The 18,503-nt window shown below is 37.9% G+C and overlaps 1 protein-coding gene across 7 annotated transcripts in view; it reads left to right on the top strand.

The window, feature by feature from the left end:
* The window catches only part of CREB5 (cAMP responsive element binding protein 5), a 305,374-nt gene that overhangs the window by 40,089 nt on the left and 246,782 nt on the right, over positions 1-18,503 (top strand). For 3 of the 7 annotated variants that reach the window (XM_067562001.1, XM_067562003.1, XM_067562004.1), the window contains 2 exons: positions 6,679-6,750; positions 9,866-9,959. In XM_067562001.1, coding sequence (XP_067418102.1) covers positions 6,697-6,750; positions 9,866-9,959 — 148 coding nt within the window. In that variant the 5' untranslated portion in view covers positions 6,679-6,696. Of the gene's footprint in view, positions 1-1,967; positions 2,057-6,678; positions 6,751-8,014; positions 8,187-9,467; positions 9,491-9,865; positions 9,960-18,503 lie in introns of those variants that run through there. The other 4 variants (XM_067562002.1, XR_010922349.1, XM_067562006.1 and 1 more) reach the window with 4 other exon arrangements.

The raw sequence follows: 18,503 nt of genomic DNA, 5'->3' as shown, positions 1-18,503 counted from the left end.
ATGGGGAACAAATATTTAATAATGGGCTCTTCAGTCTAGCAGAGAAAGGTGTAACACAACCCAATGGCTGAAAATTGAGGCTAGATAAATTTAACCTGGAGATAAGATGTAAATTTTTAACAGTGTGAGTAGTAAACCATGAGAATAGTTTACCAAGGGTCATGGTGGATTCACCGTCACTGACAATTTTAAAATCAAGATCGGATGCTTTTCTAAAAGGAATGCTCTAGGAATTATTTTGGGGAAGGTCTATGGCCTGTGCTACCCAGGAGGTCAGATGAGATGATCACAATGGTTGCTTATGGCCTTAGAATCTTAGGATCTATGAATTTGTGAAGATTCCCACCAGGCCCTGAGACCCTCCCATACTCAGTCACTGCTCACCTAATTATGGCCTTATTTTCCCCCTGCCTAATATTATATTTTGCTCCACCCAGGAAGATAGTGGCATGCTATCTCTGCTTGCTGTGCCTGGAGGCAGCCAGTAGATCTACTGCTTCCTATACATGTTTGTAAGGCAAATGCCCCTTGCCCATTTGTCTCCCCCTATAGCCACATCCACTCCTTCTGTCACTTTTGGTGCCTCCCCCTAAATTCCTTCTTGGTATTTCACTCTCCTTTCTCCCTTCCTCTTTTTTTTGGAGGGTTTCCAATCTTCCTCCTCACTCCCCTTTAGAGTTCTCTGCCTTTGTGCCCTTCTCTGTTTGAGTTTCTTCAGTTCTCTTCTTCATCCTCTTCATCCAAAGCCACAGCATGGAGTAAGATTTGAAGAAAAGCTAGAAAGAGTGAGCCAACTTCTGGCTTTTTCATGAATAGCAAGAACAGTAGCCAAAAGCAAAGACAGCAACAAAAATTCTGTTTCTCTTCTATCCCAGTTGACATGAGACAGACAGGTGGACCTGGAACAGATAGCAAAAATTCAGGACTGCTGTAAAGTGCTATATTCCCTGCATTACATTTTGTCCAGGCCAGCGGTAAATGAACTAAGTGACTGCATTAAATCTGAGGCACTTAAAAGCCTTTTGTAGTCACAGAAATTGGAATCCTTGTGTACTTCATTTGGAATTCACACTGAAGTATGCAACTGGCCAAACAGTTCACAGGTAGCAATGGCTGAGTGCCATTGACACACCTTTCCTGCCACACACAAGATGCATTCTACTGGAGTGGAAGTGTTTTTTTGTTTTTTTTCCATATACAAATGCCATAAAACTATAATCACAAAAAAGCCCCTAAAATACTACTGTGGATTTCAGCCCTTGCAATCTATCACATTAAGGCCTACCTGGGGACTCTGGAAAGTAATCTCTCTCTAGCATCCAGAAACATTTAGGAATGCTTTAATCCTGAAAATAGGGGGTTTCTATTGGAAATGCTGACAGACCATTCACTGTAGCAGCCCGAGCGGCCAGTACTATAATAATAAGTTGTGCATGTGGAAAGCATGATGCTAGTGTTAGAAAACAAACACTTCAGCTGAACAGTCCGTGAGAAGGAAAAGCACCATACTCCATTTCATTGCAGTGATCCTGAAAATTGGCAGTAGGGTTTATTCAGGCAGGGAGAAACTGGTAACAAAGTTGGTCATTAACCCTGTGTGAACTATATCTTCAAAAATAACAATTTGTAATAGCACTACCTGAATTGGTCACTAATATTACCAGCGGGGACTATTCTGTACACTTTAAAATTCTACATTGTCTGGAGATTGCCTTTTTGTACTGGTGGGTATTTTTTTTTTCAATGTTTAATCTAATTTCATATTGCAAAACCCCAGGCTCCTTTAATGCTGTTTAAATTGTGCTCATGGCACTGTGATCAATTAGTACCAAATAGTAGTGGTATAGTAGTACTTATTACCTTGAGTGCTGCCACAAATGTCAATAGGATCCTTGTGCTGTTATTTTGAAGTCCCAGTGTCATCAGTCTATTACAGTAGTAAGCACTACACTTATAAATACTTTCAGGATTGGGTCCTATGCTGGGAACAGTATCCACCCTACCTTCTTTCAACTGCACCAGTATAAGGGGCCCTGACCTGCAAATACTTACGTAGGTGAGTTACTTAAGTTAATGGGGTAAGTATACCCTTTCTGTGAATATAATTATTCACCTGAGTATGTGTCTGCAGAATTTGGGCCCTGACCTATCCTCAGCGTGGCACACAATCTATCCTTTTTAACTGTTAATCACCGGGTTGAAAACTTTGCAGTGTTCAGTAGGTTTGCCGCTGAAGGCTGAAAAGTCACTTTTTTTAAATGGTTAAAAAGGTCGCACAGCTGCAAATAATAATAGCCCAATGAAAATCAGATTCTGACTGCAGCCCACTTCAAGAATAACATTGAAACAGGAAACAAGCCTGCTTGATGTTTTTAGCAGTTAAAGCAATAAGAATACGGCTGGCTCTTATTTATTAATTTATTTAATTTTTCGAGAGAAAAACTTCAAAAAATTTAGAGAAAGGAGAGCAGACTTTCTGGGTATAAGTGTAGTAGTGATGATACAGCTCTGTGCAGCCTTGTCGAGAAGACTTAATGAAACGTCCAACTTAGAAGAGGATGCAGTTTTACTTTATTTTGAGAGTGGGTCTTTTCCTTTTGCTTGCTCTATGTGTTTCAGTTTATTAATTATTCTAAAACATGTTTGCAAGTGCATAATGCAAACACTGAAAAAACAAACAAACCCTTTTTTGACACACAACTTCATTTCTCCTATATGTAGCATTGGCTGAAAAAGCCCTGGCATACTTTTGTCCTTTAATCTTTTAATTTGACTACCTCAGCTTCTCCTAGGCAGAATGATGTTTCCGGGGAATGGCAGGCTACAACAACGTAGCAGATTTCCTCACATATGTATCCTGCCAACAAGACTCTTCACCTAGTCGCAATAGGGCAATAAATGCTGACAGATGTTAACATCACTATTAAAATTCAACTCCCTTTTCAGATACATAATGTATTCAAACCCATGTTAATAATATCAGAACTGATGCTGACATGTCAGTATCATTTTAAGTGTTCACTTATATTCATGATTCCTGTTTGCAGCTTCAAAGCTGCTATGTATTGAGGAATTGATCACAGAAGCCAAGAATTCAGACTTTAGTTTTTAACCAATCATTCTGGATTGATTTGATGTTCATATGTGAATTAATTGGATGGTGTTGTGAATATCACATGTAATTCTATGGAAAATCCATTGTAAAAGTAATTTGAGTTTTAAAAGCATTAAAGGTTAATTTAGATAGAGGTGTTAATATGATTTTTATTAGATGCAGCAGGCCTTGGTGGGTTATTTTCTCATGCATGCTGTTGTACGTACATACTTTCGTAAAACAGTTGAATTGCATGTGCATCTCAACAGAACCTATGAACTGTGTGCTATAGGGCATATGCAACCATCACTATTCTGAACTGGGGGATGTGAGACACCCACATCATGACAAGAACTCCAAATTTCTCCAAAGCACAACTGGAAAAAACCCTGCTCTTGAGAGGTAGCCGTGTTCTTCAATTTTAATGAGATCACACATGCAGATAACTACTCTGCATAGTGTAATTTGACTCTAGAGGTTTGTGGTACTTGATAGCACATTTTATAGGGGCAAAGTATGTTGGACAATATTCTACAGAGACAAGGTGGGTGAGGTAATATTTTTTTATTGGACTTGTCTCTCACCAACAGAAGTTGGTTCAATAAAAGGTATTACCTCACCCACGTTGTCTCTCTAATATCTTAAGACCAACATGGCTATAACTAAACTGCATAAAACAGGGCATGTATTTTTTTCCATACTGAATTATGGATAATTGTAAAAAATATGTTTGCGACTGATTAATGAACATTGTACTTTATAATTTTATTTATCTTTTAGTTTAGCTTGTCTTAACATTTTCAGGGAAGTGTGATAGGAGACTTGCAATTATTTATACATTCATAATAAATGATTAGACACAGAATCTGACATTTTTGAGGGGTGTGGAGAATAAAGACAAAGACCAAATTTTCATATGGAATTCCTGTCTATATTTAGTGTATATTTAGGTGCCAATATCCATATTTAGGCATCTAAATAATATTAACAATTGTTTAATAATTATCTAACTGATTAATTATGGATTTAGGTATTTAACTTTTGGTATCCAGGTTTGAAAAAAATTGGCCTTATTTCTTCATTTATAAAAACAACTTTCAATTAGAGAAGAAAATGCAATAAGAATGTCTGGTAGCATTTTTAAACTCACTTGTACACTTGGGATCAAAATTATTTAGCTCTGTTTCCTTTTCACTAAGCGTCCTCCATTCTTCTCCCATTGAAAGTGCAGTTGTCTGCCTCCCCTGAGGATGAGGGAAAGGAGTAGCTCGAGTGTTTGGCATTGCTTCAGTTGCAGGAGTAATTGAGATATCAGATAAAGTCTTTCATTATCCACACATAGTTTTTCCTGTGAAAAAGTCTTTCTAGAGTTCTATTTAAAAGCACTTTGGCAAAAGGCAACATTCCAGGGTCAAATAAAGGTGGGATTTTAAATTGAATTTACCAGAGCTATTTTAGGTCAGTCAGTTTTCTCTATTGCTTCCTTGCTTTAAGTCAAGACAAGACAGTACAAAAATCATTTGAATCCTTCCATCTCTAGGTTATTGGGTCAAATCTAAAGGGTCTATCTACACACAAAACTAAAATTGGTTGCAATTTACATCTTGCACCTTCAGTTAGGTCAGATAAATCTGTATATGGACACTATTTCTTCTTTCAAATTGAGTGCCCTATTTCAATTTAATTTAAAATTGACTTAAGTGAAATCAAAATAGGACATTCAAAATCTGAAATAAGTTTCCATACACAGATTTATACCAAAATAACTAAGGGTGTTAATTGCAAGGCAGTTTAGTTATTTCATTTCCAGTTTGTGTTTAGACATGCCCTATCTCTTGTCTAAAATTTATTAACTTCTGCTGGCTGTTCAGAGAAATAATTTGCTAGTCTCAGCCCAGATTTAGTGTACAGTTGTCCACATTAGAAAAAGCAGTTGGCACTAAGTCTCATCTTTATTGGCAGTCTTGGCAGAGAGGTTAAGGGCTTAATGGAAATGGCAACTGACTCCTTGCTCATAGAAATTGTCTGTCTGGGTCAGGATTAAAGTATAGAGGCAGGATATCATGGGGAAGCTCGTGCTGCTGTTGGGTATGTGGTACCTTACCTGGTAAACAGGAAGTATAAGTCTCCCTGGCAGTTAAACCAGTACCTTTCAGTAGCACAAAATTCATTTTAAAAAAGAAAAAAGGAAATGTTTGAAATCAATCATCTGGAATTTTCACTGCTGTAGTAAATAAGATAATGGGGAATAAGTGCTTATAGGTACAGGTCTGGACTGATGGTCACGGTAAGAATGCAAAATGTGTACAGGATATTTACAATTTGCAGGATACTCTCAGAACTTCTAAGTAAATAATACTGCTTTGAAAATTAGCATAAACAGGAATCTATAATAATGCAACAGAATTGTACGGATGCTATCATAATGATAAAGGGACATAATCAACTTGACATTTACTGTTTTTTCCCCTTAAAAATGGGTTCAAGTAATTTCTGGTTCAACACCTGCCCAGGAGGCCCTCAGCCAATTTTGGGAGCTTTATAACCAAATTTTTCTACTTATTTAAATGTCTTTCTCTCCTCTTTTATTGGGTGAAAGAGTCACACAAACAGAGAAAATAACTGGCTAAGCAGGAACAGAGTGACATTGAATACACCCGAAATGTTGTCCAGTGCAAGCAAGCTGAAAAATGTGTGTTTTGTTCTCTATCTAATTAATTTATTATAATCCTAGATATTACTTGTAAAAATAGGTTCAAAATAGTGTGGTGATTGTCCATTTAAAAAAATCCTTTATAAAATAATTTTGTCCAAATCAGTCAGAAGCACTGCTCGAATACTGATGCAAATTCAGTTGTAAGAGTGCACTCTGAGATTTATGTATTATATGGAGAGGCAAATGTTTATTCTCTCCCACCCTCCCCCCGCCCCTTTTTAATTGTTTGTTGTTTTGTTTTGTTTTTTCATTCTATAACCCATCAGCTCTCTCCCAAGGGGTGGTCCACAATTAAAATACTGGACTGCCATGGCCTGTGAGGACATTACAGTTCTGCTCTCTGCTAGATTTCAAGTCTTATGATCCTTAGGATCTAGCAAGACTGCATATATAATACAATATATGCTAAAAGTGTTACTCAAAACAAATTCACTACTCAAAATGCAGGCTCTTTTGTTAGAAAAATTCCAGTTAGTCTGATTTAAATGTTGTTCAGCTGGAACTGAAGAAGGAAAAGTAAAAACCCTAAATTCAGGATCTTTCTGAGCAGACATGGTCTTATCTAATAACAACACTGAATATGCTTTTTTTCCTCCTAGGCAGGTTTTCTGTTGTAACAGCCTAATGGCTTTTTTCTTCCTTCAGAATAAATATATACTCAGGAAAGAGCAGTAAGAACTTAGACTGTAGGGAGCCTGATGAATATTAGTAAGTTAGGATCCTGAAATGATTTTTTTCTTGTCAATTTTGGGAGTTTTGGAATTAATATTTTTAACTTTAAAAAATGCTTCTATTTTGCATGTTTCCTGAAGTTTAGGGTGCATATAATTATGGGTTCCATTTTTTCCCCCCACCTTTTAACATGTAGATTTATGAGGAATCAAAGATGAACTTGGAGCAGGAGAGGCCTTTTGTCTGCAGTGCCCCAGGCTGCTCACAGGTGAGTGGAGTCAGCGGCAATATTAACTGAGCCCTCAGCGTTAGCTCTGGCTTGTATAATGCCTCCTGATACATTAACACATGCCTAACAATAATATTTTCCAAAACCCTCTATTTTTCTACAAAGATACTATTGCAGAATAATTAAACCAAATATACAGCTATTCATGTATGCATCACTAAATGTTTTTTCAAGCCTTTCTCACTCCCAAACCCAAACTAAATATTTCAAGCAACACTGCGCACTCCTTTAATTATTCAAGTGGTAGACAGCACAGGAGGGGAACATGCTGGCTTAGTAGGGTACAACTCTTCTAATATTTGTCCTTGGTTTTCACACCCTTGTACAAACCAGTAAGTTTTGTGTGTGTGCGCCTGTGTGTGCATGTGTGTATTTATTGCCATTTCAATGGCTAATGGTTGTATCTTATAGGACATTTTCATAATAAATATGCTTCATTTAAAATATATTTTATAACCAAATTCTGGCCCCTGATGTACGCATGGGATTCCAGTTGACTTGAATGGCAGCCCCACATGTGCATTTGAGGACATAATCTGGACCATAACATTACATGTTTGAATTTTTCCTCCTTATAAGTGAATTGACAGGCATTTTACCCACTAAGAACTGCATTTAGAATTCAGTGTTTCTTCGACACAATTGGTAATTGATAACATCATTAATCCCTAAAGCAATGTATGAACTTTCATCCCTTTCATTCTGCATGCTAGTCTAGTAACTAGAATACTTAAATATGGAGTAATTACATATGGGCTTCCTTTAAGGTGTTATCATATAGACCTGCTGTGTGAACTTGTATAAATAATTTATCTTCCTTAGCCTCAGTTTTCCCTATCTGTAAATGAGGATAATACTTCCCTATTTCGCTGGGGCATCATCTTCAGTCCTTAATGTTTGTAAAACCCTTTATGCTTTTCTGATGTGAGCTATAGGGGTGCAAAGTATATTATTGTTAGAATTTTACATGTTGGTAATTTCATCCACAGTTGGAGTAGAAATGTGAAAATCTTGAATTCAGTGGTTGGCATGTAACTGACATGCTCCACCATTTAAGTTAATCGGAGTCTTACAATTGACTTCTGTGGATTTTAGATCAGTCCATAAATGAGGAATGTGTGCATTTGTAGTTTTAAGTCTCTGTGTACACAGCTGAAGCTTCACTAGAGGCCCTGCCTCCAAGAGTTCAGTTTTTAAAATATCTCCAAGCTCTTCAGCAAATTTTTTATCTAATCTTTTTAAGAGTCTGGGCCAAGTTCGCAAGAAGCATCAACTGATTGACCTTCATCGAAATCAATGGAATTGAGCACACTTAAGCCAGTGGTGAATTTGGCTTCCACCTCTACTGGACAGTTAAAGAAGAGGGACATCAAATAGTCTATTTATTTGTTTGTTTAATTAAAAAAAAATTTAAATTCACCTTTAAATTATAGCGCATCTTCTCTTTACTATAAAAACATCAGTGTATACTGTAATATTGCAAATTACTTAAGAGGTTTAGGGCCTTCCTTCTGCATCAACCAGTTCATATATTCGAAGAATTAGTTAGTCGGCCTTGTGCACCATAAACAAAGTGTGATTACAGAAAAGACACAAGTCTGGATTAGAGAAATTACTTCTTCCCCCGACCCCACCAGGCCTTCTTTAGGCCCTGTTGATTTTCACTCTGAAGATGGAAGCACAGCATTCCATGGAGGAAAATTCATTTCAACAGTGTGTTTCTTCTCACAACATCAGCATGGAGAGTCTTTCCCACATTCCGTTTGTTCTCAATGTAAATTTTTAGTGCTTTTATTTCTTCCAGATGAGTAAACACCAAACCAGGATTTCACAGTGAGGAAAAGGACTCCCCACCCCCCTTTCTTGGAACTTTATATTTTTTGACCTCTCATCCACATTATGTACTCTCTGTGAATACCTGTATGCACATAGATGCTGCAGAGTGTAACGTACCATAGTTGTTTATAACATACCATAGTTACCAGCAGAGGTACTTAGTCTGGGTTGTGCCAGTTTAAAAGTACCAAATCATATCCATTTTGCAACTACCAGTTTCTGTCTGTCTTCTAGAGACCTGCTGCTTTAAAATGCCACTCTTTACAAAGCTATCCAGACACATCTTAGCTTTCTTTGCTACTCCTTGACTACCCGTTGAAGCAAAAAATATTACAATAACTAATAGCAAAAATATTACATTTGTCCAATATGTACAAAAATGTTTTTTCCAGATTCTTTCACTTACATGTTGACCTCAGATTATTTAATCTACAGGCTACCTCCATTTTCTGCTCTGTGCCTAGTAAAGTTGTGTCCACCTGCTCTTTCGCTGTAGGAAGTTTTTTTTTTTTACAGGCACTATTTAGAACACAATGTGCCTAGATGATTTTTTTTATAATTATTAAATATTCACTCCAAGTTTTTGTTCTTATTATTTAAAGAAACAGTTACAATTTATAATTCTGTTATCAGGATTATAAATATAATTACACCCATTAGTATATTGTGTAAGGTTTCCTATCAAACATAGCCCTTCCCTCTTGTCCTTTGGGCAAAGGAAAGGAAATTAGTTTAATATATATTCCTGGTTGTAAATACCATTAGAAATCAAGTACCATTTGTATAGTGGCTGGACTAAATCAGATCTGATTAGAACCAAGTTGATCTGTTGCAGGCATGAATCATATGGAAACAAAAACACATGATACCTGGGCATCTTTGGGTAAGGAAAGGCTGACTGTTTTGATTTTTTTTTTCTTAAATTGTTATTAAACAAGGATATGTTGGCGGTGTGGAAAACCAATCTAAATTTTGCTACTGGTGTGTATTTTGGGTATATGACTAGATAGGCCATCTGCATTTTAACCCTTTTACTTGGGTGTTGTCCAAGACATCGCTGCAGCAAATTAGTTCTCACAAACAGAGTATAAAGATAGTTCTTACTTATGCTTACTTGCATTTTAGAATTGTTTTTGGCTGTTCCTGCGTCATTTGGATGGCTGGATGCATTTTTTTTTAAAAAAAATCTTGTCCATTGCCAAAAATGTATTAGAGAACTAAATACTTCTTTCTTCCTCTCTCTCTGTTTGTCTGACAGCGTTTTCCAACAGAGGATCATCTGATGATTCACAGGCACAAACACGAAATGACTTTAAAGTTTCCTTCAATAAAAACAGATAATATGTTATCAGGTAAGAAGACATGAATGCAAGAGTCAAGTGAGATACCTATTTTGATGTTGATGTTATGACTCCTGCTGGAAGGCTATTGCCAAAATACCTCCAAGAGGTTGATTTCAAAAGTATTCCAATAAAATAACAAGTAGAGATGGAACAAATTATCTGGCATACCTCTGGACAAGGTGGTAGCTGCTATTTGTTTGTCTTTTCTGAGGATTGGTATGAGAGAGGGTGAGATTTTTTAACCTTAGCCATGATGGTTTTGCCTTTATACCAGATATATGGGGTAAAAAGCTGCTCCAATGCTGCCTCCATTTACCAGCATTCCAGTGAAATATACGCACGAGTGGCACTACAGAAATCAGTGGTGAAAGGGTTACTGAAGTACATTTGTGCAGTTCCTACAGGTGTCATGATTTTAACTTATGACAAGCTCACCTCAGCGCCTATTTTATGCCACTTATAACATTCACCTTTTTAAGATACTGACCCACTTTGGTAGGTAGAAATCAGCAAGTTGAAAAAAGCCAAAATGGTGAAAATAGCTAAAGTGCCCCTTGGGATAAAAATATTACTAGGTGCAAAATTATCGTCACATTCCCTTAGTCTTGAGCTAGTTTTGAAGTTTTCTCACACAAGTGTGTGTGTCCATGCCCATACACACATTGGTGGCTTGCTAACATTGCGTGGTGATCGTAATTTCTGCTTCTTTCCCTTTTGCTTGCCCTTCTCATTTTCATAGCGTATATTTATAAGACATTAAGAATATTCTTAAGATTATATCCATAGAATTTTTAGAAACTTTGTTTTTTTTACTGTTTTAGAACTACAAAACATAAATGTAAAAATAAAATGTGCTAAATTATGATGTCCAGTTAGGGTTTATACACTTTATTTGACATATTAACTCTTCATGGAGACAAATTTTCTAAAGAGGGCTCCTTCTGAGTAGGTTGTACCTGCTGAAAACATTTAGTACATCCTTTGCATGCATAAATTCCATCAAAGTATGTTCATTTTAGGTGCATCAGTGCAATAATTTAATGGATATGCAACGGATTCAGGCTTTTTTTTTGTGTGTGGATAAAATTCAGGATTCCCCATTTTAAACCGCAATTCTGAGTTGTGTGCATTTAGCTAAAACACAAACAAACAAACAAAAAACCCCAAAACCCGAGTAGTAGTAGCGGAAGAGGACTTTGGAAACAATGGTGGTGCAAGTATCCAAAGAGTTCTTCACATATTCTCCTTACATATTTTCTGTAGTATAAATTATTTATCTGCTAGTCTACTCCACTGGATTTTTCACAGTGAATCTATAAAAAAAAATTATTTCGGAGAGGTTCTTCTATAATCATGCTGCGCTGAGGAATAACAGCCTCCACAGGCTCTTAGACGCTCCTTTTCACTGCTGTGATGAAATGGTGTGGAGCTTGTCCATTGGACTGTATTAGGAAAGACATGGCACAGATGGGTCAAGACTTGCTATATGTTTTTCCTTACAATTGTGCCTGTTTTAGTCAATAGTCAGGTTTCTTTGGTTTTGCACTTACAGGAAGATACATATTTTAAAAGGAGGGGACAAACAATTTTCAGAGATTAGCTTTAAGCCAGCCAAATCATATCGCTCGTCACTTTTAGGGAATCACTTCCTCATTCTCGCTGGGTGAACTAAATGCTGGCACCATATGAATGGGTGAAAATGTATTTGTAAGAGGTAGAATGACAATGCATTTATCCCAAGGTGCTCCTGTGCATCTATTATATGCAGCATTTACTGAGTTACTAATATTCAAGATATTTAACCAAATTAAGACTATTAAAAAAAAGGAAACATTAACCTGGGCCTATGAGCATGCGATAGATGGTGGGCACTCAGCTACAATGTTAATAGGTTCAGTATAAGAATTTAGGTAGATGGCGATTACACATATATTCCACATATACATTGTGGGACATACATAAATATCTCGGATCTTTGTCAAAGGTAATTAAGATATTTGTTTTCTCTTTCATACCACTCACCTTATATATTTCAATACATCTCCATCTCTATTAGAAATGCTTACAAACATTTCATCTGGGTAATGTGAGTTTGTTTTGGTTCTTTTTGGTTTTTTTTAAATCATGTCTTTGGTATTTAACAGTTCAAGGATGACAGACGCCAGATTGAATGTTCTCTCTCCCACCCCTTGAAAATGACATTTAGAGTCAAAGTTTCAAGTCAGGCAGGCAAAACTGCACAACATACTGAAAAGCAGGATGCACACAAATGCATATCTGCTTGCTGTGCCCGTAGAATTAGAGCAGTGGTTCCCAACCTTTTTGACTTGAGGGCCACAGATATAATTTTTAAAACCCTGAAGGGCCACCCAGTCTCCTCCAGTAGCCCCCCCACCCCTCCACTGCAGCCAGACGGAAGGACTTCAGCGCGGAGGATGCCTCCCTCCTTGCTGATCTCCCGTCCCCTTGGCTGCAGCAAAGGCCTGCACCGGTCTTTTAGCCTCATAGCAATGCACTCCAGCTGGGTCCTTGGGCAGTGGCTCCCTATGCAGTTCGTGGGAGAGGAGCGGTGGGCCACTCTGAAAGCCCCCATGGGCCGCAGGTTTGGAACCACTGCAGTAGAGCATAAAAAGTTTTTGAGATTTCAAAACCCTTTCCTGTCCTAACGGGTGAGGAAAAGTTGAAACCTTGACAAATTTTTGTGAACCAAAATTCTGGAAAAATTTCAGTGCAGGTAAATTGAAACAGTGTGTGTTGATAATTTCAAAATGTTTTGTTTAGGTTTTGACTATTTTTTTTTTTTTTAACTCAGATTAGCTTAAATTTCTCAGCAAAAAGTCATTGCAAACTGGAAAATTGAAATTTTTCATTGACAATTTCATGGGTTTTTTTTTTTTTTTTTTTTCAAAATATTTTGAGTTGAGAAATTTATCAAAAGTGACCCTTTCTTATGAAAAGTTTGTTTAAACAAATTTGCATTTTCTGACAAAAAGAGTTCAAAAAAATCCTGTCTTTGCAGTTGGTGGTGTAGAAATGCTTCAAGGCGCGCGCGCGCAGAGTTCAGCTTTTTGAGAGCTGCTTGTATGACAACATGCAAAGCATGTTTGGGAAAGGCAGGGGTGAGAGGACGGGCTAGAGGAACTTTCAGTGTGAACATTCCCTGGTCTTTTTCTCTTTTCTTTTTCCAGCCACCTTAGATTATGTCTGTACTACAGCTTATATCAGCATAATTTATATCACTCAAGGGTGTGAATAAACCACCCCTCTGAGCAACATAAGCGCCAGTATGGACAGAGCTATGTCGGCAGGAGAGTTTCTCCTGCTTGCGGAGGTGTTTTTATAAGTGCAGCTGCACCGCTGCAGTGCTGTATGTGTCAACATACCCTTCGAAGCTACACCTTGAGTCCGTAGACTCTGCTCCAACCATTGGGAGTAGCCTGAGTGGAGTGGCTCTATTACTACTCAGCAGCCTTTGGGGTATGAGTCCTCCACTCGTTTCCTTGGGTTGATCTCTGAGGAAGATACTTGGCTGACTGCTCGGGATGAGATTTGCACCCAGACCAGTAACTGTGTGCACAAGGCACATGGTTACCCAGCTTACATTCAGAAGTACAGAACTTTATAAGCACAATGGACATGTGGTCATGTTTGAGGGACTCGCTCTTGAGTTTCTAAAAATGCCCTGATGTTGGTGAAAAAGGGAGGGTGTAGAGATGGGCACACACAGAGAGAGCAATGCACATACCTGTGTGTTATCCCAACCACGAGAGCATCTGTATATTTTTGCGGACAAGTCACCCAGCCTGTAAGTTATGAGGTTTTTTGCAATTTTCATTTCAGAAGGACTGATAGTTTTCCCAGTCTGTAGGAGACACTGAGAAGCAGTCGTTTCATCACCCAGAAAAACCCTGGGGAAATTTAAATTCCTTAAAGTAAAAAATGTTTTATTCTTGGATTTCATAAAGAAAAAATGAAATGATATATGAGAGGAGGAGACAAGCTTTCCCTTTAGACATTTGTCTTCTTGTCTTCCCTTTTTTTGGCAAAGTTGTTCCTGTCATCAATATCCTTCAAAGAATTGTGGCTGCAATGCCCTATAGCAAAGCCAGGTGTGATATTTTCAATGCTAGCCAGAAGTTAGACCTTTCCACTGTTTCCCGATATGACATGTACAAAATTCTTACAAAAGAACACTCTCTTAATATCGTGTCTTGTATTTATATATTAGCTCCTTCCAATATTCCAAAAAAGACGGTGAAAATGAGGTGGTCAGGAATTTTTCAACAAAACACTTTGTCATAGGAAAATGCCTATTCAATTTTGAATACATTTTCTTAGGTCTAGGATGATTTTTAGCCTGTGTGATGGGCAGCCCTTCAAGTTTCAGCGCTAGACCTATTACACTGACTTTGTTATCATTGTATGAAAGTAAAACATGGGTAAATACATAACTTCAGTGCTGCTTCACAGCTGAACAAGCCAAATTCCTGTTATTAATGCACAGCAGACTAAACAGTTTTTTAGAAAGATGAAGCATCAAGTTACAGCCTTTGGCTCTGTGCTGTCCAATATCTACGTTATGGATGAATAACATTTGCAATGGTTTAGTGGTCAATATAAACTTTAAAAAGCTGGAGTTCTATAAAATATAATGTTTGGGTTATTTTATGGCCATCACTTGGTTTTGAAGGGGTTTTTTTTCCCAACCAGCACCAGGCTGTAATATTTCCATTTATGTCTTGATAGATGAAATTCTAGGAGTCAGTTCTGGTGTTGCAAAACACATTCTAGTAGACAATTCAAATAAACTTTCAGGATAACATGCTAACAATGCATTTCCTCCTAGCACTGTGCTTACTGGGGCTGCTGTTTCAAAGGCAGTCCATTCAGATTGGTCCTCCTTTTTTGGGGCATAACTTTGACATATTCAAAAAAATCAGTTTAATGTGAAACGCAGTGAATATATAATAGATTTTTTTTTTTACTTTGGTTAAGACTTCAGATCTTCTATTCCTTCACACTGTGTATTTTAAATGAGAATCCAAGGGTCAAATTTTCAAGTGCTAAATGCACATAGTTTGGCAAAATTATCAAAAAGAATTCAGCTCCCATTTATGCAATCAAATAAGGGCCAGATTTTCAAAAGTGGTCACCAAAATGCACTCCATGTACTGAATTCTACATAATTAAAAAAAAAAAATCTGGCCACTTATTTTGGTGCTGGAATGGGAGCTGAGTTCTTGGAAATCTGCTTTGGAAAGTGGGTACTGAGCTCTCTTGAAAATCTATCCACTAGTGTACAATCAGTTGACTCATAATCTGTGCTCAATTAGACAGATGGACCTTGCTTTCGGTTGTATTACTCTCAAATTTGATGTTTATGTTTTACTTAAAATTGATGTCACTCTTAGCCTTTCTGGCAATAACAGTGTGACTTTTGAACACTAAGTAAGTATTCTTATCATTCTCTCTCTAAATTTGATCACCCTGAAGTCCAACAGCTAGCTAATGGACATTTACCAAAGCAGTTGTGAAGTCAGTGGGACTACATATGTGAGTAACTGCTTGTCAGTGTAAGTGGTTCACAGCCTAGTTCTTAGCTGTTAACCCCTTCTCCCCACACAATTTCTGTGGACCTCTGCACTTGCTGATTTCTGCTGGTTACAGAAGTACCACAGGGTTGTGGGGAAGTCTGTTCTTGAGGTATGTCTGTCTTAGCTGACAGCCAGAAGGACTGCAAACCTTTATGAGAAATCTTGATCTCATGAGGTTGCCAGCCTGATTTCTAGACCACAGAAATTCCATACAGGAGCAGATCCTCAGCTGGCATAGATGATCATAGACCTATTGAAGTCAGTGGGCTCGTGACAGTTTATACCAGCTGAGGAACTGCTCCCAGGTTTTTGGGTAATTATTCAAAATATCTTCCAAAGGGGTAGATTCTACCCCCCATGCTCACCCTGAGTAATACCTTGCTCCGTTTATTGCATTGGTGTACATTTACCATTCCACCTCTGTACAAATGGCAGAATCTGGCCTTCAATTTTTTGAGGTTACTTCATCACTACTGATCACTTCTAAGCTTTTGACACAACATAATACTTTGTCTCAATCTCTTATTCACAGAATAGATGCTGGTGATCAGGGCTCCTACTCTGTGTCTACTTGCTGTATTCAGCTGTGTGTGCCTTAGAAGTGTTTTGTTATCAATGTTTTAACCCCTCGCCGAATACAGTAGATTGAAATAATGCATAACTTCTTGACGGGTCATGTACCTTAACAAAACATAGGCAGATCTTAGCTGTACTCATCCTCTTCAGCTGACTTTTTCTAGATTCAGGGATAGGTAGCTCTGTAAAGGAGCTGTTTGTTTTAATTTTATTTCTGTATTTATTGCTATTAGCCTGAGTGTGTTATTGTGCAACAGAGCTCAATCTGTGATCCAATGTTAATTCTAGATTATGGCTTTTTATGAGATTTGCCCAAAAAACCCTCAACAAACCCCAGCTAACTTCTTTCTGAAACCCTGCTTTCTGGTGCTGATTTGATTGCAATGATACCTACCTTATTTAATATGACTATATCATTTAATAAGATAAGAGTTTGTTTTATGTATTTACTACAGATTCTAAATCAAATGTCTCCTTTATGTCAAGGAAGGGTTGGCACCCCTTCAGCTGGAGTTACATAACAAAGTACATTGCATTTTAGAGTTATTGTTCATCCCTTTGGATATACAACCTGCTCCTCCCTCCTTTTAGAGCACTTGCAGGCTGTGTGCCAAATTCAACCCTGTGTAACTCCACTGAGTTCAGTGGGGTTAGGCTAGAGATGGCACTACTTCTGGTTTGGTCCTGAAGTGTCCTCAACTCCCATTGATTTCAGCTGCTCCTAGAACTGGCTCCTTATACCAAGATTTCAGTGAAGGTGTTTGGAGAGTGTCATGTTCCTGATTCTGGTGATTGTTAGATAGCACCGTAGCTGTCAGTGTAAACTAATATATGTACACAAATTCGCAAAGACTAGGTTTTTGTTCCTTTTCTCAGTTGTATGTTGATTGAAACTCACAAATATAACACTTAAGCCAAAAGAAATAAACTAGACTTTTAATAAGGATTTGCTTTTTATATTATATCAATGTTCCATCAGAACAGTGTCTTAAAAATAACCAAGGTGTGTTTCGATTTAAATTACAAACCGAAACCAGTAAATTTACCAAATTTAAAAAACCAAGCAGAATTAGGGCCGGATCCTCTGCTGCTGTAAATTGACTCTGTGGAAGTCAGTTAAGTAGCATGATTTATACCACTGCAGGATCTGGCCCTTACTTTCCAAGTGGATATGTTATTTCCTTTCTTATGCATTTTTTTTGGTGTTCTCTTTGTTTAGGCATCACTATGTGTATCTGTGCTGATCATGTAACGTGCATTCTGTTTGGCAACAGAGACTAGAATCTGACCCATCTTGACTAGGCTCAAGGAACTCACTTAGGTTGGATGTGTGCAACTAAGGTCCGAATTTGGTCCGTTATGTGCTGGTGGGATGAGTGAGAGCAACACTTGTTTTCATCCTTTATGGGCTGAATTTTAAACAAACAGTATGGTAGTAGGTTACTGTATGAATGTGGGTCAGAACAGCCTCTCCATACAAAGGAAATAAGCAGCAGCTTGAGCTGGATTGGTAATCATGCCAGGGGAGGAGGGAATTTTTGTGGATTAAATACGTGGTACTAGTGGTATTTACTAATTTGCCACATGTATATAGATAGACCTGGTATTTTATAAACAATACTAATTTCCCATTAATATGGTACTGTAGTTATAGTGTCATTTGGCTGATGGGGAAACTGAGGCAGACAGGTTAAAGCTCTGCCCCAGACCACAGAGGGAATTGATGTCAGAGCTGACATTAGAATTAGGAGTTCTTGGTTCCCAATTTTGTGCTCTGCGAACTAGATTATCTCCTTTCTTCTGAGGATGATTCTCGATGAATCAGAAACCTGTGGTCAGTGTTGTTACTGAAGCTGAAGCCTCCAGGACACTTTACAGTTGCTTACAAAATAACCCTGTAGGATCTTGAAAAGAAGCCTCAAAGCTTTTTCCATGTCGCTTACCTTCTTGGGCCCCTCTGGGTGTAACATTAAAGAGAATGCTGTCCTTCTCTTAACTATTCTGGTGGGGTGGGGGTGGGGAGGGGAGAAGGTTTCCAGGAGTTGAGCATATTTAAATTAATTTGACCATAATTCTTCTAAATTTTTCAGCCTTTTTAAATGACTGACAGGGAATTTGATACTTTTTCTCCATGTTTTCTTGGTGTGGTCAATGTCTCAAAAATCTTTTCACGTTTCTGATGTGATTGCACCTCCTCCCTCAAAAAAAACCCCCAAAACCAGAACCAACTCACTCAGTAGCACTCCTCTGTATGACTGCAATTTTACCACATGTTCTACAGGACAAAACTAGGCATGCTTGAGCTAGTCTTCAAACAGTTCAGGCCCAGAATTGCATAGCTAATCTGTGCACTCTGCTGCCAAACACATACATTGCGTCTGCA

The sequence above is a fragment of the Emydura macquarii genome, unplaced genomic scaffold, assembly GCF_026122565.2.
Source record: "Emydura macquarii macquarii isolate MOO-44397 ecotype Brisbane River unplaced genomic scaffold, CSIRO-AGI_Emac_v2 contig_2422, whole genome shotgun sequence".
Taxonomy (NCBI): Eukaryota; Metazoa; Chordata; order Testudines; family Chelidae; genus Emydura; species Emydura macquarii.
This window is presented reverse-complemented; position numbering and strand designations above follow the sequence as displayed.